The sequence below is a fragment of the Anabrus simplex genome, chromosome 1 (assembly GCF_040414725.1).
Source record: "Anabrus simplex isolate iqAnaSimp1 chromosome 1, ASM4041472v1, whole genome shotgun sequence".
Lineage (NCBI taxonomy): Eukaryota > Metazoa > Arthropoda > Insecta > Orthoptera > Tettigoniidae > Anabrus > Anabrus simplex.
The window spans coordinates 1522769790-1522796744 of record NC_090265.1 but is presented as its reverse complement, the minus strand read 5'-3'; the positions used below and the strand labels follow the sequence as shown (position 1 = coordinate 1522796744).

The window sequence follows — 26955 nt, the reverse complement described above, 5'->3', positions numbered from 1 at the left end:
AAATACAACTTAGATAATGAAACAATGTATTTACGACATCCATCCTGGTCGGGGGAAATATCATAAGTTAATATTTGTAGGACTCCTGAACTTCTGCGCAGGGAGACAGCAGAGTCATAGATAGCTCTTATGAATTATTGCTGACAAGGTTATTTTGATAATTGGTAAGGGAGGACTGACGGAGTCTGGCATAGATAAGCCTTTGTCTCACGGTCATCACATCTGTGGGATACCTGGTGTAAAGGAGGTGGGAACTTTCCACAAACTGCGTCAGTTGAATACTTGACACGAGCCTGTATGGTTTAATTGTTGTGTATGCGCACAGAATATAATTTCATGTTAACTTAAAGATCATAAAGGAAATTAATGTGTGTTGTTTCAAGACAAGTGCAGGATCAGTGCATTGATAAGGTAGTATTTAAGCAAAGAATACCTCCTACCATTATGAGGGGCTAAGTTCAGAGGTGGCTGGCGTAAGATGAAGCCAGGATAACGCCACGCCAAGCGACACAATTACAGGTCTGTCTAATTCAAATATTATGTTTCTGTAGTTAGAGATGTAAATGCTTCTCTCTTTAAATTAATTAATAAATCATAACACCGCGTTGTATATGTGGCGTGTGTAGAATTAAGTACGTTACGATGACGATGACGTGTCTTTTCGTTATTCCATTGTAGAGGCGAATTGTTTGTTACTTATGTCCGCGCGAGACGTTAAATTGTATTTCAATTTCTTAAAAAGTGAAGTTAAATATTACAATGAAAATCAATGAAATAATATTCGGGCCGGTAAAAGTTATAATAATGACAACGATAAAAATAACCATTATAAGTGTAATAAATTCAAATACTAACGTATCCAATAATAATAATAATAATAATAATAATAATAATAATAATAATAATAATAATAATAATAATAATAATAATGTCCGACTCGTTGGCTGAATGGTCAGCGTACTGGCCTTCGGTTCAGAGGGTCCCGGGTTCGATTCCCGGCCGGTTCGGGGATTTTAATCGCTTCTGATTAATTCTTCTGGCTCGGGGACTGGGTGTATATGTCCGTCCCAACACTCTCCTCATCATATTCAGACAACACACTACACTACCAACCACCACAGAAACACGCAATAGTGCTTACATCCCTCCATAGAGGGTTGGCGTCAGGAAGGGCATCCGGTCGTAAAACAGGGCCAAATTCACATGTGCGGCGCAGTTCGCACCCGCGACCCCACAGGTGTGGGAAAAAGCGGCAGGAAAAGAATAATAATAATAATAATAATAATAATAATAATAATAATAATAATAATAATGTCAGGATTAAATTGTGATAATAATAATAATAATAATAATAATAATAATAATAATAATAATGTCAGGATTAAATTGTGATAATAATAATAATAATAATAATAATAATAATAATAATAATAATAATAATAATAATAATAATAATAATAATAATGCGTTCAGCAGTTGGGTAAGCGAGATTTACAGCTTATATCAAAATCCAGTGAATGATGAAGTATAGCATGTTGGGAAATTTACATTTTGTGACACCGTGTATTTGTGATATAGAAAATTACAGCATGCTATTTTGCTCCCGAGGCCCGGAAACATTTCGAGAAATTAATTTTGAGATAATTATAAAGTTGTTTGGTTATGGGATCGCTTGTATTTAAAAAGTTTCAAGCATGAAGAAAATGGCTTGTAATGGAAATATTATGAGAATAATTAGGAAGAAGTTAAAGGCAGAATAAGTCTGTATTTTATGAGTGATGTAGAATAAGCAGGACGCCAAGAATGAGAGGCCCTGTAGTTCGATGGAGAGGAAAAGTTTCAAGCATGAAGAAAATGGCTTGTAATGGAAATATTATGAGAATAATTAGGAAGAAGTTAAAGGCAGAATAAGTCTGTATTTTATGAGTGATGTAGAATAAGCAGGACGCCAAGAATGAGAGGCCCTGTAGTTCGATGGAGAGGAATTTGTGTGACGTGGTGTATAAGTTGATGTGTAATATTTCTGAGACAGGCTGTATAAGATCAGCGATGCCCTGTAGCGATCCAGAAGATTGAAGAACGTAAGGGTTGTCAAATCCAAGTGAGTGCATTGTAACGCCTATTTTAAGTACAAGTTGATGTTATCCCATTATTATTATTTTATGTAAGACCGTAGGTTAAGTCTAGGTGACGATTCTATTTGATACCAGCCAAGTGCATTTTGTGATAGCCAACTTCATGAAAAAAATATATTCTAACACACGGTCAAGATAATGCTTAATTATTGTAAACTAGCTAATGTACCCGTGCTTCGCCACGGAATTCTAAATTGTATACACAATTCTAGGTCACGTAGTGTATAGTGTTCGCGTTATGAGCAGGATTGTATTAAATTGCATAGCTCTTAACGTTACCTTTGAAACGTGACGGGGAAGTCACCAAAAGTATTTTCTCGAATAAAGACTGGGTTAGGGAATTTTAATTATAATGTGGTAGGCCCGCTTGCCTACCATCAGTCGCAATCAGGTTGGGGAGTTTTTGTTATAATGGCAGACATCTGCCTTTTTACATCCTCAGAAAGACTGTCCTAGTGGTTTACCAACTGAAATGAACATAGGGCAGGTCATTACAATGACGTCAGTAGGAATGGCACGATTAAAAGTAATGCTTTCATGCGAAATACCCGATCAAATGAAAAACCACATATATTCTCACTTTTAACGAACAGTACTATGCTGCCGATCTAACAGTCCACAGTTCCAGAGGTGGAATGACCAAGCTGCAGACAGCCGTGATCCGTGAATACTCTTCGTATTTTTTCGCCGGGAAGGGGGTCGAATAGCGAAAAGTCGTAGGGTGAAAACTATGCCCGTTTTCTAAACTGTTTCCTAGGACTACCCAATTAGTCGGAAAATCTCAATTCACTACACTGGCGGCGGAAAAATCTATCTGACTTTGACGCAAATGTTTCCTTCAAGTCCGAGGAAATACCCCCTTTCACGGCTAAATTGGAATTAAATGAATGTACGATTTAATAAATGTGAAGAGGAAGAAGATTTTCTTAACAAACGGCTCTTTTCAGGGTTGAATATTGAGTTATTTAGTGAACTTTGGCGCTATAATTTTGAATAGGCCTAAATAGTAATTCTAGACCAGGTCGGTACTACTACTACTAAGTGAGCCTCTGCCCTAGGCCTAAGTGTGCACACTGCTCATTCAAAACAGCGCGTCAGAGTAGGGATCGAATAGCTGGAATACGATGATGAACCAGTGTGTTACGTACCAGCAGTATCAGAAAATGTATGAACCAGAGGAATGGCATGCTAAAAAAGAAAGTTTTCTAACTCCCCAGCTATTTCCCGCCAATATTCAGACCGACTGTTATACTCGGTACGCAGTAGTAATCCCATCTATCGGAGTTGAGTGGCAGCATGAAACAAAGAACATCACAATGTAATGTTATTATTGATCAATTTTATGCGCTTTCGATATTGTAGGCCTTCACATTTAGTTTTCTTCCGACTCTGAAATACCACTCTTATCATAGCCGGTACGGTAAAATCGCATAAAATATAAATGATCGGAAATTGTATTCACCATAACTTGTGTTATGTAGTACTTTTCGATAGGACCAATAACATAGGTACTTAAATATTTAATTTTAGGCGCCTTCCTCTAAACTACAATTTCATCCAGGGTGAATACAATTGTTTATATCTTAGACTGTATTTTCTTATTCCCCGACTCAATATACCGATTCTCATTAAATTCTGTTAACCCATTTTCTCATGGTTCGGCGTTGATACGGACTTAGCAACAAAAATACAAATTCATGAATATGTGTGTTATCATAGCCGGTACAGTAAAAATGTATAAGACATAAATGCTCGGAAATTTAATTCTATATAACTTTAGTTCGGTAGTATTTATCGATAGGACCAATAATAATATAAATATTTGAGAATTAAATTTTAGGTCTTCCCCTAAACTACCATTTCACTCAGCGTGAATAAAATTATTTATAGCCTAGATTGTATTGGCTCATTCCCCGACTTTATATACCGATTTTCATTAAATTCTCTTCAGCCGTTTTCGCGTGATGCGTATACAGACAGACAGACAGACAGACAGACAGACAGACAGACAGACAGACAGACAGACAGACAGACAGACAGACAGACAGACAGAAATTACGGAAAAGTAAAAAGTTCATTTCCTTGTTACTTTGGACATGATCGATACAGAAATACCGTTCTTTTCAAATGCTGAGTAATGTACAGACAAAACTCTTATTATACAGGGTGTTAGGTGTATACGTGCAGATATTTATTGTAGCAATAGAGAACGATGTGACGAACCACTATATATCAAACTTTTAGTAATCCTCGGAAGTTATTTTCGAGAGCAAAGGGGTACGATGTTTTTAGAATAGGTAGTATGCCTTGTTCTTGTGAATGAATAGCTTTCCTTTGATAACAGGCAAGTCACGCGCCATCCCTGCCAAACTGGTTTCTGTTCTGTTTATGTTTAAGAGCAAATCTACTACTGTGACAGCTGAGCGCTCCCTATTCAAAGCCACGAGATGTTACGTAATATACTTGCCAAACTGGTTTTATGTTTACGAGCAACTGACCTACGGTAACAGCTGAAGGCTACCAGTCTACAACATGTTACGTTACATTATCGCCAGACTGGTTTGTTGTTGTTAGTATTTAGTTTTCGTCTTAGGGGTTTCAGACAACACTAATTATCGGTTTCGGACCCTGGAGATGTATTGAATTCTCAGCGTTAATACTGGTTCATTTGCTGTTACGTCCTTTAGGGGATAGGGATATCTGTGGTCGTCAGCCCTGTGATCTAGTGAGTATGGAAATGACCTGAAAACCTGTGTCGGTGCGCGACCTGTACGAGCGTGTGATATAATTATTGGTTGGGATACGCACGCCGGGACGTGAAATGCGGTACGATCCCCGTTGTGCATTGCGTAAAGGTAGAAGAAGGAAGACAGTTCCTTGCGCCAACGAACAAATGCATGGCATAGGATATCCATATGAGTAGAATCAGAATTGAATTATCGAAGCACATCGAACGTTTTGTTTCAAACGAAAAATGGACATATTATACAACTAAGTAAATTAAACGTACCTACATTTCGTGCTTCCTGCCTGGTTGAGTGGCTAAAACGGTTGAGGTGCCAGCCTTTTGACTCCAACTTCGCATGTTCGAACCTGGCCCCGTGCAGTGGTATTGAAGGTGCTCAAATACGTCAGCCTCGTGTCGGTATATTTACTGGTACACCGAGCTCGATAGCTGCAGTCGCTTAAGTGCTACCAGTATCCAGTATTCGGGAGATAGTGGGTTCGTACCCCACTGTCGGTAGCCCTAAAGATAGTTTTCCGTGGTTTCCCATTTTCACACGAGGCAAATGCTGGGGCTGTACCTTAATTAAGGCTATGGTTGCTTCCTTCCCACTCCTAACCCTTACCTGCCCCGTCATCGCTATAATACCTATCTGTGTCGGTGCGACGTAAAGCAACTTGTCATTCGAGCCAAGACACCACTGTGGTTCAGAATATCCTCTGGTGCTTAAACATACGTTCACGGAGGTCATCCGAAGTGGTTACCTCAGTTCGGTATACTTTGTTTCTCATGTCCCCCCAGGCATAACAATCCACTGGAATAAGGGTTGGCCAATTGATAGTTCCACATCGTCCTGTCTACCGTTGAGGAAATGTCTGCACCATCGTGTAAAATCCACGTGGTTCGGCGTAGTCGAAGCGACACGTCCTCTGAAAGCTCCAGTAACGTACTGTATCTACTGTACAGGAGCAAGATAACATTAATAAAAAGATGTAACCGACCTCCAACTACACCCATCCTGATATTAATTAGAACCGGTGCTGGAAACTGCCTTGTCCTATTGAATGGGGATATTCCACAGCTCATGAGTGGAATATAGTGGGTTCCAACCCCTCTGCCGGCAGCCCTAAAGGTGGTTTACCGTGGTTTTCCATGTTCACACCAGGCAAATGCTGGGGCTGTAACGTCATGAATGCCACGATCACTTCCTTTCCGATACTAGCCCTTTCCCGTCCCATCGTCACCATAAGGAAAGCTACACCGATCAAATTTATGCAAGTAAGGTGATTGGTACCGGTCTGAGTGTCTGAGACCGTTGAGGTCCTTATCTTCCGACCTCCAACTTGGCAGGTTCAATCTTGGCTCAGTCTGATGATATTTGATGGGGCACACATACGTCAGTCTCGTGTCGTAGAAATACTGGCACGTAAATGAACTCCTGCGATATGAAATTTCGTCACCTCAGCGTCTCAGAAAACGGTATAAATAGTATGTGGGACGTAAAGCAAAATAACGCTAATAAAAAGACGATTGGTCAAAGAGACAGACTTCCCACTGCATCCATCCAGATATTAATTGAGAGCCGGTGCTAGAGGTTGCCTTGGTATACTAAATATTAAACACTCCTTCTATAAAAATTGCCTCATGTGTCACTAATACATTGACAGAAATTCTGGATTGAGTGCTTGATCAATTAACCAGCGGCAGAAATCCAATCTTAAATCATCACCGAGCTTGATAGTAGCAGTCGCTAAAGTTCGAACAGTATCCAATATTCGGGATGTACTGGCTTCGAATCCCTCTGTCGGCAGCTTTAAAGATGATTTTCCGTGGTTTTTCATGTTCACACCAGGCAAATGCTGGGCTGTACCTTAATTAAGACCACGGTTGCTTCCTTCCCGATCCTAGTCCTTAGTTATATCTGTCGCCATAAAACCTATCTGTGTCGGTGCGACGCACCGATACAGATAGGTCTTATAGGACGATGGGATAGCAAAGGCCTAGGAGTTGGAAGGAGGCGGCCGTGGCCTTAATTAAGGTACAGCCCTAGCATTTGCCTGGTGTGAACATGAAAAACCACGGAAAACCATCTTCTGGGCTGCCGACAGTGGGATTCGAACCCATCGTCTCCGGGATGCAAGCTCTCAGCCATGCTTCTCTAACCGCACGGCCAACTCGCACGGTAATAATAATAATAATAATAATAATAATAATAATAATAATAATAATAATAATATTTTTTGCTGCCGGGCAGAGTGGCTCAGACGGTTGAGGCGCTGGCCTTCTGACCCCAACTTGGCAGGCTCGATCTTGGCTCAGTCCGATGGTATTCGAAGATGCTCAAATAAGTCAGCCTCGTGTCGGTAGATTTACTAGCGCGTAAAAAGAACTCCTGCGATTCTAAATTACAGCACCTCAGCGCCTCCAGAAACAGTAAGAGTAGTTAGTGGGACGTAAAGCAAATAACATTACCGGTATTATTATTATCAGGTCATTAGGAGCTGAAAGGCAGGGAACAAAATAGTAAAATATGCGTGGTGTAGGAGGAAACAAAATGAAATGTACTTCACCCGTGCCTACATCGCTCGCAGTAGTTTACTACAGGATAGTATGCGTAAGACAAGAACCAGGTCTCTTTGCGATGAGTCAGGTGTATCTTCGTTTTGTGGTTAGCACTAGAGGACAAAGTGTGACAAACAGGTTTTGTGTATAAACATCAAACATGCACAGCAACAGACACACACACGCAATGTACCCAAACCAGTACAGTGTAGAATGAAGAACTGCCATGCTGTGTTCAAGGTCAATATCTAGCGTTTTAACAAGCACGTCTTCCGTGTGTTGTGTTCAGCTTGCGCCACGTACAAGGCAATCGCGAACTGAAACTCTAGATTTATAATTTTTGTTACCGGTACTTCAATTTTTCTGCTCGGATTTATGAGAATATCGAACTATCGAGACTCAAAAGACTACATCGATTGAGAACTGAATTCCCAACTCAATACGCTGCAGAAATGGTGTATCATCTGACATACCAATGTGAAACACGTAGCAATTGTTCAAGTGACCTCCCTGGACTACTCTGCAGGCTTCACTTCTCCGTACCCGGCGAGTTGGCCATGCGGTTAGGAGCGCACAGCTGTGAGCTCGCATCCGGGAGATTGGGGCTTCGAACCCCAATGTCGGCAGCCGTGAAGATGGTTTTCCGTGGTTTCCCAAGTTCACACCAGGCATTGCGGGGGTTGAACCTTCATTAAGGCCACGACCACTTTCTTACCATTCCTAGGCCTTTCTTGTCCGATTGTCGCCATAAGACCTCTCTGTGTTGGTGGGACGTAAAGCAACTAACAAAAGAAAATCACTTCTCCGAATCCAGTCTTCCGTAATATCCATTGGAGATCTGGCGGGCCATTTGATGGGTCCATGTAGTTCTATTCGCCATAGACCAAAGGACTGATCCAAATGATCACGCAGTAAGCGGCTTATATCAGGTGGTGGACCATCGTGTAAAAACCACATGTTTCGGCGTAGTCGAAACGGAGCGTCCTCTGAAAGCTCTAATAACGTACCTATGAGGAACTCCAGGTAAGATACCCCTATGAACTGTGCAGGTAAGATGATGATAATAATGTCATTGGCTTTACGTCCCACTAACTACTTTTCACGGTTTTCGGAGACGCGGATTTGCAGGAATTTAGTACCATAGGAGTTCTTCACGTACCAGTAAATCTACTGACACACGGCTGACGTATTTGAGCACCTTGTCAAGTCTGGACTCAGAAGGCCAGTGCCTCAACCGTCTGAGCCACTCAGCCCGGCAAGATGATTGGTGCAGCACTGCGTAAAGTGCTGGCCTTCTGAACCCAACTTGGGAGGCTTGGTCTTGGCTCAGTCCGGTGGTATTTGAAGGTGCTCAAATACGTCAGTCTCGTGTCTGTAGATTTATTTGCATTAAAAGATACTGCGATAAAAAAATTCTGGCATTTCAGCGTCTCCGAAAACCGTGAAAATTAGTTAGTGGAACGTAAAGATATTATTATTATTATTATTATTATTATTATTATTATTATTATTATTATTAGTAGTAGTAGTAGTAGTAGTAATATTATTTTTACGGAAGTTCTAATTAAACGGGTCCATTACAGTCATCATTTTACCTATCGGTACTTGCTGTTCAGTAATAAGCCTTCCGTCCGCCTCTGTGGTGCAGTGGTTAGTGTGATTAGCTGCCACCCCCGAAGCTCGGGTTCGATTTCCAGCTCTGACAAGAAATTTGAAAAGTGGTACGAGGGCTGGAACGGGGTCCACTTAGCCCCGGGAGGTGAAATGAGTAGAGGTGGTCCGATTCCCACCTCAGCCATCCTGAAAGTTGTTTCCCGTAGTTCCCCCCTTCTCCAGGCAAATGCCGGGATGGTACCTAACTTAAGGCCACGGCCGCTTCCTTCCCTCTTCCTTGTCTATCCTTTCCAATCTTCCCATACCCCCGCAAGGCCCCTGTTCAGCATAGCAGGTGAGGCCGCCTGGGTGAGGTACTGGTCATTCTCCCCAGTTGTATCCCCGATCCAATGTCTCACGCTCCAGGACACTACCCTTGAGGCGGTAGAGGTGGGATCCCTTGCTGAGTCCCATGAAAAACCAACCCTGGAGGGTAAACAGATTAGGAAAAAGAAGAATAAGCCTTCTATTAGAAATGCCCGGCGGCAATTCCACAGTAGGTCTTTTTCCTTCGAGCAATGTTCACGATGGATGCAACTACGGTTTTTGAAATTTGTCTCATTAATAACAATTTCACTGAATACTTATAGCCTTTTCTTTCAGTGTCCACCGTCCTTTCAATGACCTAAAAAGTTTATGAATAAGCATCGACAACCCGCATTGCCTATTGTCAGAAATTCATCGTAGACTGTCGCAATAACAGCACAGAAATGTTGCGCCCATATTTCATTTACTTATTAACCATTTCCTTTCATTTTGTCAGCTTGGATCACTGAGTAATGCCATTGACGTTTAAAAATCGCACACAAATACACAACACTTGATTCGCACGTATGTGCTTGTACGGATCTTCGACGTCACTGTAAGGATTCTGTGTACTTTTCACACAGAGTACCCTACACCGGTTTTCGAGTACAGCAAGTGACCTGGCACGTGAGTCATCCTCTTCTACTTGCCAAGCCTTTAGGGGAAGTGCGCAACAACATGTGTTGGCCTGCGATAAGAAACAGGTTCAACAAGCTCTATACTCGGCTACTGTACTTCCGCTACGCGTGGACAGAATGACATCACCGGCGTATCCTGCTACGGCCGTTCAAAACACATTAGGTCCTGAAATATTTGGCTCAGTTATGGGCAAACTAATAGGACAAGGTAAAAAGTACATAGCATATATTATGAGATGTATTTTTCTTAGCCGACTAGCTTAATATCTGCACGTATACACCTAACACCCTGTATATAGATAGATAGATAGATAGATAGATAGATAGATAGATAGATAGATAGATAGATAGATAGATAGATAGATTGAATTTTATCCTATATCTTCACGAGAAGAAAACATCGCGGACTGGAAACATTGCGCGTGCGAGAATGAATTTTATTAGAATGAGAGTTTAGCCTGTGTAGGTTGATGAGAAGTTACTTCACTGGACAGTTTGGAGTGTTGACATGGCAAGTCAATTGGAGCCTCACACTCGAGTTATGCCGTGAATATCGTGTTGGTGGTGATTACTGCTTTCGATGATATTACATAATATCAAACGAGATTTGAGTTTATTTTTATTTAGCGAAGTTCACTTCACCGCATGTGTTTAAATGAGGAATAGATCAAAGTATTCGAACCTGTTGTTAAATTTCAGTTTCACGCTTTATCGCAGCAAATACACACAGTATTTCCAGATTCGAGTTCATTTCTGTAGCGAATTTCACTTCATGTGTTAGAGTTTCAACGAGGATCAGATTTAAATATCCGGACATTGTGTTGAAGTTTCGATTTCGCCCGACAGTATGAGTGATGTGTAGATATCATACCATCGTCGCCATAAGACCTATCTGTGTCGGTGCGACGTAAAGCCCCTAGCAAAAAAAAGATACCATACTATATATTTTAGGATGCCGCGTGTATTTATAATTATCGTTAAGGATGAGTAGACACTGTAACGTTGGCTCAACAACAGGAGTTGGAGCCAGTTGTACATAGACAAGTCATAGGTTAGGCACTTTTGCTACCGTGCGAGTTGGCCGTGCGGTTAGGGGCGCACGGCTGTGAGCTTGCATCCGGGAGATAGTGGGTTCGAATCCCACTGTCGGCAGCCTTGAAGATGGTTTTCTGTGGTTTCCCATTTTCACACCAGGCAAATGCTGAGGCTGTACCTTAATTAACGCCACGGCCGCTTCCTTCCAACTCCTAGGCCTTTCCTATCCCATCGTCACCATAAGGACCTATCCGTGTGGGTGCGACGTAAAAGGTACTAACATTTTGCGAATCGACTTGAACGATGCTAGTGTTTGCAGTAGTGGATACGAGTGTGGAAGATATTAGCAGGCAATATTTAGGCCATGTTTCGGCATAATCTTTACTAGCCAGAAGGTTCTCTCATAATGGTGTTGCATCAGTAGAGGCATGAATGTAAGGGTTGTCCCACGTGGAAACCTGGCTAATGGAGACTGATCCCTACTACTTAGCCGCGTGTGTTCAAGCTCGATGAACTTTCGTTTCTATTTGTTTCTTTTTCTTTACTTTCAGATTCATTGTTCGTGTATACGGTATATTATGATAGTGCCCTATGTAGACACTTGGTTAATTTTTGTAGGATTTACACTACGGATGCGGTTTCGATTCGTCAGCTGTTAGTAGCCTATATTTCATTTTAATTCTCCGTTATTCACATTATTTATGTGGGACGTTGATCTACCGATCACTTGTAGTTTGGTTTAATGGGACAAATGTAGGTCGACATATTTGCAATTGTAGTCGTAGTTATAGAAAATTGGAAATACTTCCTGTTGTTTGTGTTATATTGTGGACTTGTATTTTAACGAATTTAATGACGTAACTGTTTCATAACCTGAAAGTGGCCAGTATCCAGTATTCGGGAGATAGTAGGTTCGAACCCCACTGTCGGCAGCCCTGAAAATGGTTTTCTGTGATTTCCCATTTTCACACCAGGCAAATGCTGGGGCTGTACCTTAATTAGGGCCACGGCCGCTTCCTTCCCATTCCTAGGCCTTTGCTGTCCCATCGCCGCCGTAAGACCTGTCTGTGTCGGTGCAACGTAAAGCAACTAGCAATAATAATAATAATAATAATAATAATAATAATAATAATAATAATAATAATAACCTGAAAGTTGGTTTAGTAAGAACATTTTCAAGTGAGTTATCACTTTTCTTTAACTTCAGTGTTTGGCGTTTCTTCAGAACCTATAGTGAATTAATGTTTCCCTTCACTTCGCAGTTTTGTTCCTTCAGAACGATGTAACGTACATCCTCTCGGATCAAGTGCTGTTGGTTCCTTCTGAACATCTGTTTGCGGTGATGCATGTTTCAGCTTCGGGATTCCTCTGTAACTTAAGGGTGTCACGAGATGACAATACAGGGTGGAATTTTATTTATGATTATGACAATTGCTGTTAACTTGTAATGAACACCATGCTTTCAAGTAATATTTCTCAACCTATCCAAAGCAACTGATGGTCGATTTGGTTCGATTAAGGATCCATTCGGGGGATGTTCCGATATCCGATAGGATAGTCGGCCTTAATTAAGTGTAAATCTGGAATTCTACTTGTTGAAGGTCAGATTTTCCACGGATCCTGTGGGTTAACTCTCAGTTATCGTTTGGATCAATACTTTTTGAGTGCAAATCAAATATTATAATTAACTACAACCCTAATGTGCTCATTCTAAAACACCTTGATTTCATTCATGATACATTCCTAATAGTAAAATAAATAAGAAGAATGTACTAATAATTGATCGTGATATAATATTTGATCACTTTATAATGATGTTAACTGAAAGAAGTAGAGCAATTTCTACATCAAAGATGAGAAAGATTACAGCGATTAAGAAAAATGTTGCCCGATTTTCAGGATTTCTATTCTTTTTCTGGTTTTTGCTGTCCACGAATCTTACACTGCGTTTTCATTCTTTGGAAGACAATAATATAAACAACTTCAAGATAAGTTTACCATTCACGTTATTCATTGTGACTGCGTTATTTAACAAGTTGTGACAAATTTAACTGAATGTTCTTACCTATTTAATAAACAAATTATCGTGATTACATTGAATAAATAATTTTAGTAAGCACATTTTTGTTCCTCATTTGGACCCTATTGATTGGTCAATGAAGTGACAGAAAAAAATTGTAACAACTCCAAGATCCGAGAGTACGACATTGCTCTACCGAAGCAGCCGAGACAGACGACAAACGATGGAACAGTAAGTTGAAAGGTTCGGTACTTCACGACATTCGGATCGTAGTGCCCATTATTTTTAATGTCCTTATTTCACTATCTTCTGTGGTAGACCTTGTAACCTTGGAACAACTACAGACATGCTTACTTCCCTAAATATATTTTTACCATTATCGAATTTATTGACCGGATAGACATTGTTAATGTGCTTTTTAGAGGATTGGTCAGTATGCAGTTTGGGTTCAATGCAGTTAATATGTCACCTTAGTCATTGATATCATGGGAGGAGACACTTGAATGATACGGGATAAAATTCCAAAATAAATACATTCATCCTAGATATTTTTTCTCTTTGTAGTGCTATGTTTACACAACAATATTTTCTGACGAAGTGCTACTCGTCTAATGGATTTCTGAGCTAAGTTAATTTCTGACGAAGTGCCACTTGTCTTATGGATTTCTGAACTAAGTTAATTTCTGACGAAGTGCTACTTGTCTTATGGATTTCTGAGCTAAGTTAATTTCTGACGAAGTGCTACATGTCTTATGCATTTCTGAGCTAAGTTAATTTCTGACGAAGTGCCACTTGTCTTATGGATTTCTGAACTAAGTTAATTTCTGACGAAGTGCCACTTGTCTTTTGGATTTCTGAACTGAGTTAATTTCTGACGAAGTGCCATTTGTCTTTTGGATTTCTGAACTGAGTTAATTTCTGACGAAGTGGCACTTGTCTTTTGGATATCTGAACTAAGTTAATTTCTGACGAAGTGCCACTTGTCTTATGGATTTCTAAACTAAGTTAATTTCTGACGAAGTGCCACTTGTCTTATGGATTTCTGAGCTAAGTTAATTTCTGACGAAGTGCCACTTGTCTTTTGGATTTCTGAACAAAGTTAATTTCTGACGAAGTGCCACTTGTCTTTTAGATTTCTGAACAAAGTTAATTTCTGACGAAGTGCCACTTGTCTTTTGGATTTCTGAACTAAGTTAATTTCTGACGAACTGCCACTTGTCTTATGGATTTCTGAACTAAGTTAATTTCTGACGAAGTGCCACTTGTCTTTTGGATTTCTGAGCTAAGTTAATTTCTGACGAACTGCCACTTGTCTTATGGATTTCTGAACTAAGTTAATTTCTGACGAAGTGCCACTTGTCTTTTGGATTTCTGAACTAAGTTAATTTCTGACGAAGTGCCACTTGTCTTTTAGATTTCTGAACAAAGTTAATTTCTGACGAAGTGCCACTTGTCTTATGGATTTCTGAACTTTTGGATTTCTGAGCTAAGTTAATTTCTGACGAAGTGCTACTTGTCTTATGGATTTCTGAACTAAGTTAATTTCTGACGAAGTGCCACTTGTCTTTTGGATTTCTGAACTAAGTTAATTTCTGACGAAGTGCCACTTGTCTTTTAGATTTCTGAACAAAGTTAATTTCTGACGAAGTGCCACTTGTCTTTTGGATTTCTGAACTAAGTTAATTTCTGACGAACTGCCACTTGTCTTATGGATTTCTGAGCTAAGTTAATTTCTGACGAAGTGCTACTTGTCTTATGGATTTCTGAGCTAAGTTAATTTCTGACGAAGTGCCACTTGTCTTATGGATTTCTGAACTAAGTTAATTTCTGACGAAGTGCCACTTGTCTTATGGATTTCTGAACTAAGTTAATTTCTGACGAACTGCCACTTGTCTTATGGATTTCTGAACTAAGTTAATTTCTGACGAACTGCCACTTGTCTTATGGATTTCTGAACTAAGTTAATTTCTGACGAACTGCCACTTGTCTTATGGATTTCTGAACTAAGTTAATTTCTGACGAACTGCCACTTGTGTTATGGATTTCTGAACTCTAAGTTAATTTCTGACGAAGTGCTACTTGTCTTATGGATTTCTGAGCTAAGTTAATTTCTGACGAAGTGCTACTTCTCTTATGGATTTCTGAACTAAGTTAATTTCTGACGAAGTGCTACTTGTCTTATGGATTTCTGAACAAAGTTAATTTCTGACGAAGTGCCACTTGTCTTATGGATTTCTGAACTAAGTTAATTTCTGACGAAGTGCTACTTGTCTTATGGATTTCTGAACTAAGTTAATTTCTGACGAAGTGCTACTTGTCTTATGGATTTCTGAACTAAGTTAATTTCTGACGAAGTGCCACTTGTCTTATGGATTTCTGAACTAAGTTAATTTCTGACGAACTGCCACTTGTCTTATGGATTTCTGAGCTAAGTTAATTTCTGACGAAGTGCCATTTGTCTTATGGATTTCTGAACTAAGTTAATTTCTGACGAAGTGCCATTTGTCTTATGGATTTCTGAACTAAGTTAATTTCTGACGAAATGCCACTTGTCTTATGGATTTCTGAGCTAAGTTAATTTCTGACGAAGTGCCATTTGTCTTATGGATTTCTGAACTAAGTTAATTTCTGACGAAGTGCCACTTGTCTTATGGATTTCTGAACTAAGTTAATTTCTGACGAAGTGCCTCTTGTCTTTTGGATTTCTGAACTAAGTTAATTTCTAACGAAGTGCCATTTGTCTTTTGGATTTCTGAGCTAATTTCTGACGAAGTGCTACTTGTCTTATTGATTTCTGAACTAAGTTAATTTCTGACGAAGTGCTACTTGTCTTATGGATTTCTGAACTAAGTTAATTTCTGACGAAGTGCCACTTGTCTTTTGGATTTCTGAGCTAAGTTAATTTCTGACGAAGTGCTACTTGTCTTGTGGATTTCTGAACTAAGTTAATTTCTGACGAAGTGCCACTTGTTTTATGGATTTCTGAACTAAGTTAATTTCTGACGAACTGCCACTTGTCTTATGGATTTCTGAACTAAGTTAATTTCTGACCAAGTGCTACTTGTCTTTTGGATTTCTGAACTAAGTTAATTTCTGACGAAGTGCCACTTGTCTTTTGGATTTCTGAGCTAAGTTAATTTCTGACGAAGTGCCACTTGTCTTTTGGATTTCTGAACTAAGTTAATTTCTGACCAAGTGCTACTTGTCTTTTGGATTTCTGAACTAAGTTAATTTCTGACGAAGTGCCACTTGTCTTTTGGATTTCTGAACTAAGTTAATTTCTGACGAAGTGCCACTTGTCTTTTGGATTTCTGAACTAAGTTAATTTCTGACGAAGTGCCACTTGTCTTTTGGATTTCTGAACTGAGTTAATTTCTGACGAAGTGCCATTTGTCTTTTGGATTTCTGAACTGAGTTAATTTCTGACGAAGTGCCACTTGTCTTTTGGATATCTGAACTAAGTTAATTTCTGACGAAGTGCCACTTGTCTTATGGATTTCTAAACTAAGTTAATTTCTGACAAAGTGCCACTTGTCTTTTGGATTTCTGAACTAAGTTAATTTCTGACGAAGTGCCACTTGTCTTTTGGATTTCTGAACTGAGTTAATTTCTGACGAAGTGCCACTTGCCTTATGGATTTCTGAACTACACAATAATGCACTTAAAAACTTGCAACAGCTACCTAGTTTCAAAGTTCCTATGCCTAGATGTGATGTGCTGATATCAAACATGAGAGGTGCAAACGGTAGAGACTTTCTTACCCGACAAAAGCAGATTCAGGACAATTCCAGCGGTCCCACTTGAACTGGCGCTGGCAGTGATCTAGAGCTAACTGCGCACCGCTCTGGACACTGTCTGTGAGAGCTTCAGAGATCTGTCAACAACGTCAGTTACAGATTTCACTACACAAGATGTCACATAATATTAAACACAAGTTCTGTAGACTAAAACAAAGTAATTCATAGTGTGCATTGGAACAAAAACTATTAGTTTCAAAGTTCTAAGTGAAATCAAGCTGATAATGCTGTACGCCTCAGAACTAAAAATTAGCTCTCTCTTTCTTTTGTAATGCCCTACTAAATCATGAAATGTCCTCTCTTACACCTTAAGGAGGTGTTAATCTTACAAGCCTTACAAGGAACGTTATATATTTTGAACCATGGCATAGCCTACTAATGGGCATTTTCTGAAGATGTAATTGTTGGGCATGAAACAGAAGTAAAAGTTAAGTAAACTCGTGTCCTCATCCCGAGGTCTTGTAGCTCTTTTCACGCACACCCGCAATGGAGATGAGCTTCATGTAGCAGTTCAACCACATACCAGCCCTCCTGTCATTCTTACATTTTTGGTAGAACTGAGAATCGAATCCAGGCTTGCGAGGACGGTAGCTAATAACTCTAACGCTTTACGCTACGGAAGAGGATATGAAACAGAAGTGAAAAAAAAATATTTTAAATCGAACATCCTAATATATTCTAAACTTCGTGACAAAAAATTATGTTATATATTTGACGTCCTTACGATGTTGGATGTCGATATTTGCCCTGCAACATTTTCCTGATATCACGGAAGCCAGCTACATGAGGTTGTCCTCAATAGCTCTCATATGCCACCGACTTCAGCCAGGGCCGAACACTCTAAATCGGTACCAGAAAGACAACCACCTATCGACTGTGACACTGAGATCGGCGTTAAGTTCGCTTATCAAGAAAAGTTTGAAGACTTGTTTAGAAATCAAATTTTTTTAAAAACTTTTTTAGTGGAATATAGCAAAATTATGCACTAAATTTACAATTTAAGATACCGTTAGTTTGGATTTGTGAGGAGTATTGTAAACTACGTCACGAGCGTTCTGGACATATTGAGAATTGTAATTTTTAAAAGATTATACTACTAATACCGTATTGTTTCTTTCTTTCTTTCTTTCTTTCTTTCTTTCTTTCTGTCTTTCTTTCTTAATTCGGGTACCATCTAGGGTTGGTTTTTCCCTCGAACTCAGCGAGGGGTCAAACCTCTACGTTCTCAAGGGCAGTGTTCTGGAGCGTGAGACTTTGGGTCGAGGAATGAACTGGGAAGGGGGACCAGTACCTCGCCCGGGCTGCCTCATCTGTTATGCCAAACAGGGGCCTTGCGGGGGTGGGAAGATCGGAAGGGATAGACAAGGAAGAGGGAAGGAAGCGGCCGTGAACTTAAGTTAGGTACCATCCCGGCATTTGCATGGAAGAAAAGTGGGGAAACCACGGTAATACACTTCGAAGATGGCTGAGGTGAGAATCGAACCCCCCTCTACTCAGTTGATCTCCCGATGCTGAGAGGACCCCGTTCCATTCCTCGTACCACTTTTCAAACTTCGTGTCAGAGCCGGGAATCGAACCCGGGCCACCGGGGGTGGCAGCTAATCACACTAACCACTACACCACAGAATCAGACATTAATTAATATATTTTAGTAAATTCAGTTATATACTAATCCTCCCCATCTCTAGTGCATGTAAAGTGACCATTATGTAGGGGCTTATCTTCTTATTTCGATAAAAATGTCCGTGAGATAGAATGAGAATGTTAGGAGGGGGAGTTCATTCTAGTGAAGGAAGAATTTGTAAGCTGCTAAAATAGTTGAAGGTGACAAACATGAAATTTTAGATGTAAGGATCATTTCCAAAGATAATAGGAAACTTGATGATTTTGGAGTGTATATACCTGGAAAGGCAGGTGCTGATTCGGAATTATTTCATAAGATAAATCAGCTATGCGGGAAACGATACAGAAAGGAACGTGACTGTAGCAGGTGATCTCAATTTGCCAAATATCAATTGGGAAGGTAACGCGAAAGACAGGAAGCATGACCAACACATGACAAATAAGGTAATATAGGAAGGACAGCTGAATCACAAAGTGATGGAATCAACTAGAGGGAAGAATATTCTGGACGTGGTGCTGGTGAAACCAGATGAGCTCTAGACAGAAACTAAAGTAATATATAGCATTAGAGATCACGAAGCTGTTTTTGTCGTAGTTAAAAATAAATTTGATAAAAAGGTAGGTTGTAAAAGTAGGACTATTAGGCAGTACCATGTGGCAGGTCATTATGCTGCTTAGGTTCCAAAATGGGTAAGAAAATAAATAAATAAATAAATAAATAAATAAATAAATAAATAAATAAATAAATAAATAAATAAATAAATAAATAAATAAATAAATAAATAAATAAATAAATAAATAAATAAATGCAATGTAAATTTTAATTTTACAGCAATGGTATAGTATTATTTGAAGTAATTCCACATATTGTATATGATTTGACTATGTAACTACAGGAGATGTTATAAGTCGAATTTTGTAATCAATGTAAATTTATTAAGGATGAGCTGTGTGTTTAATAGAAAAAATGTTAGTGTAAATTGTATATTACTGTATTCTAAGAAAATGTCTTCTTCTCTTGTTAATTAAAAATTTAGTGCTTGATAATAATGTATTTGATTGTACCATTTGCCACCGAGATAGACACCTCATTTGCAAATAAAGTGATTTTGATTTGATTTGATAAGACAGGCATGAGGGAGTTTTGAAAAAGGAATTATAATGAGTAGAAAACGGTAAATAAAATTGTAAACAGACTGTGGGATGGGTTTAAAGCAATTGTTGAGGACTATAAAACAGGCAAGTACCTTTAAAGGTAGTAAAGAATAGTAAATACCCGCTGTATTATAACACAGAAGTAAAGAGACTAAGAAGGAGGTGCAGGTTGGAAAGAAATAATGTTAGAAATGGTTGTAAAAGTAAGGAGAATATGAAGGAACTTTCTAGAAATTTGAATCTAGCTTAGAAATCAGCTAAGGATAACATGATAGCAAGCATTATTGACAGTCATACAAACTACAGTGAAAACTAGAAGGGGAAATATACTCGTAGGTACAAGCAGGTTCCAAGAAGAACATTCCAGGAATCGTTAATGAACAAGGAGAGTGTGTATGTGAGGATCTACAGAAGGCAGAAGTATTCAGTCAGCAGACAGACAATAATGAGTATGTAAAGATGGTTGGGTACAAGGATAATGTCCAGATAGAGGAGGTGACTAGTACTAACGAAGTATTGAAATTTACCTACGATAACAAAGACATTTATAATAAGATATAAAAGTTCAAAACTAGAAAAGCAGCTGGACTTCGTAAGATTTCTGGGGATATACTAAAGACAATGTGTTTGGATGTAGTCCCACATCAGAAGTACTTCATTTGAGTACTGTTTGCATAAAGGAGCTATTACATATTAAAAATTTAATTTTGGTTCCGTATTGACGTCACTAAACATGTACAAACGCAAATGTACAAGTTCCACCTATTCAATACATTATATATTCAGATAAAATTATTACCTGACAGCAAGTACTAGTACATGTTTTGTCAACTTAGTGGATATCTTCAGCTAATACCATCAGTACTATACCATTAACACTAAAATATTAAAAGAACAATGGAATTACAATCTGTGGGGAAACTAGTGCTTGACTCATTAAGATCTAAAACGAAACATCAAATTAAGATATGAATAGAAAGTGCATCTATCAAGTCTTTGATGTGTTAATACACATAATTTGAATTCCATCACTTCAAGACCTTGTGTATCAACACATCAAAGAACAATTTTAAGACTTCAGTGATTAGCTTGCAAGAATATGTGTTATTTCACGGGGTTAATTGTCAGGTCGTGAGTTTCGCTGGTAGCTAAAGTCCACTCAGTTTTAATTACTGCATTGATGGGGTGAAAAGTCCTTTTTCTAATTTTTTTTTCTTTACGTCGCACCGACACAGATATGTCTTATGGCGACGATGGGATAGGAAGGGCCTAGGAAGTGGAAGGAAGTGGCCGTGACCTTAATTAAGGTAACAGCCCCGGCATTTGCCTGGCGTGAAAATGGGAAACCACGGAAAACCATCTTCAGGGCTGCCGACAGTGGGGATCGAACCCACTATCTCCCGATTACTGGATGCTGGTCACACTTAAGCGACTGCAGCTATCGAGCTCGGTAAAAGTCCTTTTGGGGATCACTATAAGTACCTAGGTGTTAATATAAGGAAAGCTCTTCATAAGGGTAATCACATAAACGGGATTGTTATTAAATGGTACAGATCTCCGCACATGGTTTTGAGAGTGTGTAGGAGTTGTTGTAAGGATGTAAAGGAGAGGTAAAATCCCAACTAGAGTATCGTTGCGGTGTATGGGACCTTCATCAGGGTTACTTGATTCGAGAACTGAAAAAAAAAAAAAAAAAAAAAAGATGCTCGTCTGTTCGGACAAAAGAGTAGCATTACGAAAATGTTGGAAAGTTTGGGTTGGGAAGATTTGGGAGAAAGGAGACGAGCCGCTCGAATAAGAGGTATGTTCCGAGTTGTCAGTGTAGAGATGGCGTGGAATGAGATTGGTAGACGAATAAGTTTTAGTTTTCATTTTAAAAGTAGGAAAGATCAAAATATGATGATAAAGAGGACAAATTGGGGCAAATATTCGTTTATAGGAAGAGGAGGTGGGGACTGGAATAATTTACCAAGGGAGATGTTCAATTAATTTGTAAATTATTTGCAATTATTTAAGAAAAGACTAAGTAAACAACAGATAGGGTATCTGCCACCTGGACGACTGCCCTCAACGCAGATAAGTGGTTATTGATTGAATTAATGTGATTGCAATTCTAGTCGTGCATTAACCAAGAATAAATATACAATCCTTTAAGCCTTGAATATGTATCAATATTCGTTATCTGCTACTTACTGGTTCAGATCCCTTCCTTGAGAAGATGCTGATGCTATTGCTGTTCAACCTGCAAGAAGAATAATAAACCACTAACAAAAATTCAAAGACTTCAGAATGCATATATGTGATATGTATTATATGTCATGCTAGATAAGTGAGTTGGTTTGGATTACAGGATTAAAAATACAAGACTGTTCTGTTGAACCTTGCTTAATGGAATGGCATTATGATGTTAAGCAGATGCGACAGTCGGTAGAGTTATCACTAGGGATATCTCCTTTGCTTATTCCATTATCGCCTGGAAGATAATACAGTTATATTTCATCATTTTATTTACCAAAGTTTTCTGTGATAAAGGAAGACAGCATTTGCAATTGAAATGCTTTGAAATTACGGAAAGAAATGGGTCAGTGACTCCTCTGTCTGTTTTTAGTACTTCACTTTATAAACCAACGGCCGTAGCCGTGTTGAAACACCGGATCCCGGGAGATCTCCGAAGTTAAGCAACATTGGGCGTGGTCGAGAAGTGGATGGGTTGCCACGCTCTGTTGGTGGGGGGTAAGGGAATGGAGAAGCGGAAAGGAACTGGCCACCCTACCGTACGTAAACTCCGGCTCAGGCACACCTCTGTGGAGGTTCGGACCTGCCTTCGGGCAGAACACACCCTTACCTTACCTTATAAACCAATTGTATTTCTTTCTGGCGAACAACCTCACATTAAAGATTGATATACACTCCCATCCAGAAAATAATAATAATAAGAATCCGTGGATACACCCCACAGAATTTATGCTTCCGAAAACAAGACGGAAAACTCGCGCTGTCTAACCAGGATAATTGTAAGGAGTTGGTTCGACATTTCTCTGAATTACTCAATTGCCAGGAGCCAACATTACGATGGCCCAAAGAAACTTCTGTACACGTAAACCCTGAATCTCCACCACCTACCAAAGAAGAAATCCAGAGACACATCTGCAGACTCAAAAATAATAGGGCGTCTGGAGAAGACGGCATAGTTGCAGAACTCTTAAAGAATATTGGCCCAAATACACTTGAGGAGCTCACACTAATAATCATGGACATCTGGATAAAAGAAAAGCTTCCTGAAGAATGGAAATGTGCACTTATCCATCCGGTACACAAGAAAGGTGACAAAACTGATGTAAATAACTGCAGAGGGATTTCTCTCGTTCAAGTCACCTACAAGATTCTCTCCGCGTGTCTTCTTCAAAGAGTACAAGGACAGCTTGAACACAAAATTGGAGAATAACAGGCCGATTTCCGACCTGGGCGGTCCTGTGTTGAACAAATTTTTAACTTGAAGACGATATTGAAATATAGAGCAACCCGAAGCTCTCCGATTATTTATTTGTAGTTTCGTCAACTTCAAGAAAGCGTACAATTCGGTCGATCGACAGTCTCTCTTTAACATCTTAGAAGAACAAGGGCTTGACCCAAAGACATTAAGACTCATCAAAGAAACACTCACGGACACGAAGTCAAAAGTGAAATTCATGAGTGAGGTATCGGAGCCCTTTGCGATTAAGACCGGCGTGCGACAGGGTGACGGATTGTCACCACTGCATTTCAACCTTGTTCTAGACAAAGTCATTCGAGAATGGGAGAAGGAATTGAAAGTTCAGAAGCACTGGAAACCCATTCAACATGGCCGAAAGAAGGATGACATAAAGGTCAGTTGTTTAGCTTTCTCAGACGACCTAGCGATACTAACAGACAGTGATATTTCAGCGATCAAACAGATTGAAGTCCTCAAGGAATGAGCTGAGAAAACTGGACTACAAATCTCATTCGAGAAGACCAAGTTTATTTGCACTAAATTCGACATTCAGGAATTACAAACAAAATATGGGTAGATCAAACGAGTTCCATACTTTAAATATTTCGGTGAGATCCTAGAACCAACAGGGTTGGAAAAGGAAGCACAGAAAGTTCGATTACAAAAACTCAAAAGAGCATATTGGAGAACCCGTGATATCTACAACAAGAAATGCATGTCCATAGGCCTACATACAAAAATTTGCTGTATGCAAGTGAAATCTTGGTACTTAATAATAAAGGTGATCTGGAAAACATCTTGAAGGAGGAAAGGAAGATCTTGAGGAAAATTCTGAGCCCATAAAAAAAATAAGGGTATCGACTCAAATCACGCAAAGCTACGGAAAGACTGTCCAACCTTGCCGCAGACGTCAGGAAACGAAGACTGAAATTTTATGGACACGTTCACAGCCTATCGTCTTCAAGGCTAACCCACAAGATTTTGACATATAACTTACTGAAAAACTGAAAAACGTACCATGGATACAAAATGTTAAAAATGGTCTGGAAAAGGCCCAGATAGAAATATCAGAAATACCGGACAGACTCATTTACCGTCACAAGATAAATAGATGGGTAGTAAAGCCAGAGAATGAAGTCCCTAAAAGATCGGGGACTACGTGGCCAGAAGAAAGAAAACAGGTACACAGTGAAAGAATGAAAGCAATATGGTCTGTTAGAAAGGCGAATCATAAATGTAATGCGTGATCCAACAGGGTCTATACGCAAATAATAATAATAATAATAATAATAATAATAATAATAATAATAATAATAATAATAATAATAACAATACCGGTCTGAGTGGCTCAGACGGTTGAGGCGCTGGCCTTCTGATCCCAACTTGGCGGGTTCGATCCTAGTTCAGTCCGGTGGTATTTGAAGGTGTTTAAATACTACAGCCTCGTGTCGGTAGATTTACTGGCACGTAAATGAACTCCCGTGGGACAAATTCCCGGCACCTTGGCGTCTCCAAAAACCATCAAAAGTAGTTAGTGGGACGCAAAATCGATAGCATACTACTTCTACAACTGCTACAACAACAACTACTACTACTACTACTACTACTACTACTACTACTAATAATAATAATAATAATAATAATAATAATAATAATAATAATTGTTACGGATATATCCGTGGTAGTTAGAGATGAAAGAAGGTGCGGGCTGGAATAGGTCTCAACTACAGAATTAAAGTTAATTTAAAACTTTAACAAAGGTTATATTTTCTTTTCAAAATCAACAATTAACAGAGTATAACAGGTACCAAGTAGCAGATCAACGAATTAACAATTTACAGTTTGTTACAAGATTTGGGCTTCGAGCCCCAAGTCTAATTTCTGAGCTCACAGCTCACAACCACAATTGCTAAAGGGCAGAAAACCCCTAAGTACAAGGAGCACTTGCTCCTAATTACAATGTTAAGGAAAAGAGCAGACCCGCTCTCAATTTTACAAGCCTATCAAAGGCTACAACAAACTTCATTTCTATCTGCCCATAAGGCACACACGGAAACAGGTGTAATTAATACCCAACCTACGGGGCCTTCGCATGAAGAAAACAAAACAGGTTAAGAAAATGGCCCAACATACAAAATGAATGGAGGCGATAACTTGCACCCCTTCACCAAGTTTGTCTAAAACTCATGTGGCGCTCGGCCGATCATACAGGGGCTAATCCCAAGCTAGGGAGGTGACACGTATGAGAAAACTTTACTACATTAAAGAAGAGAAGAACGGTTATGAAAACGTAGTCGCCTCCTTTTTCAAAAATGAAGGGGAGTTCGAGAGGGTGAAGCACTCTCTATCCCCGCTTTACAGATTTGTAATTTATAGATAGACAGAAAAGAATTTACATTTTAAAAAGGTAGGTTACATACAAAAGGTTTCGAACCCTCCCCGAGAGTTAAACTGCTGAGCTAGCAAGAAATGAAGATGTTAACAGGCCATTACCTTGTGGATGAACTGCTGCTTGAAGAAAGAAGCGCTTCCCGCCCCCTGCTACATATTCACACACTAAGAGAGATGTTACTGAAGTGGCACCGAGACAAGAAAATCAGCAGTTTATATATCCTCGTGGAACATTCGAGACCTTTCATGAATGATAACAACCCGCCCACAAACTTTTATTGGCCAACAGCAAAAACTAATACACAAGACGAGGAAGAAACACCTTATTGGTTGAAAATTAATTACGTAAATTCATGATTGGTTACATTCAAAACGGGCGGAAAGAAAAGATTTATATTGTCAACCCACAAACCACAGAACAAAATTTAGTAAAAATACAACTTAGGAATACAATATTTCTTCAAGAAAGTTCATTCCATTGCACCAGAGTGTGTTACCATAGTTTTGGGTAGCGACATCTGTTAGAGAATGTTCAAACTTCTTGATACGGAGCAAACAAACACAAATCAAAATAAACAGTTCAGAACACTTCAAAATTACCAAATTTACAGTAGTGACATCTTCCGAGAAACCGTTGAGGTAATACAGTTTGTTAAATTTCAGGCTTTCTCCTGTAGAGAAGTTTCAACTGGCGCAATATTTGAATTAGCGGCGTGGAGGTGTACCACCCGGTACAATAATAATAATAATAATTGTGCCGTACCCCGGCAGGATGACCCAAAGGAGAGCGGGCCAGGGATCTGGGTATAAATGTAAGGTCCAACCCAGAGGATAATGTCAAGCCCCAATTCAAACAGCTTGACAACAACTTTATTCATAGACAATGTAAAACAAACCAATTCGGAAGCGCACGAAAATCAACATAACATAACTAAAGAAGGGTTTTAACCCGTTTCCATTTCTCATCCTTGTAAAATATAAGAGGAATTCCACTCCTCTAATAAAAGGTTTAACATAACGTAAGCTGCGCACCTTGGTACCAAATAAATGTCTTACTAATCTCTACAGCGCTACATCGTATATACAGCTCGCCAGTTACAAGGTAAGGAAAACTCTTCTATCAGTGAACTCACAATGACACGCATACTTCCTAACTACACATCCAGAACATTCTGGAATGTTTCGTTCATGTTACAAGAAAGGTACAACACCTTAAGTTACTTTACGGCACCAAGCCGTTCCTTATCAATTACAACCAGACACATGGCGTTACATATCTGTACAAGTCCCTAGTTCCTCCCATCATCCTACCAACACATAGCAAGCCAGTAGATCTTACCTCCCATGCCCCTCTCACGGTCCTTGGTTCGACCCAAGAGTAGTGCTCTCCACAAAGAGCAGCAGGTAAGTGAGACGGACCACCGCCCGGCGAGGCACACTGGC

General features: G+C 39.4%; 1 protein-coding gene across 1 annotated transcript in view; it reads right to left on the bottom strand.

Moving 5' to 3' along the window:
- The window catches only part of LOC136861775 (protein Wnt-8b-like), an 88031-nt gene that overhangs the window by 38134 nt on the left and 22942 nt on the right, over window positions 1–26955 (bottom strand). The window contains exons 2-3 of the mRNA XM_067138844.2: window positions 21843–21891; window positions 16836–16948 (exon numbers count right to left, since the gene is read on the bottom strand). Of these exons, the coding sequence (XP_066994945.2) occupies window positions 16836–16948; window positions 21843–21891 (162 nt within the window). The remainder of the gene's footprint in view (window positions 1–16835; window positions 16949–21842; window positions 21892–26955) is intronic.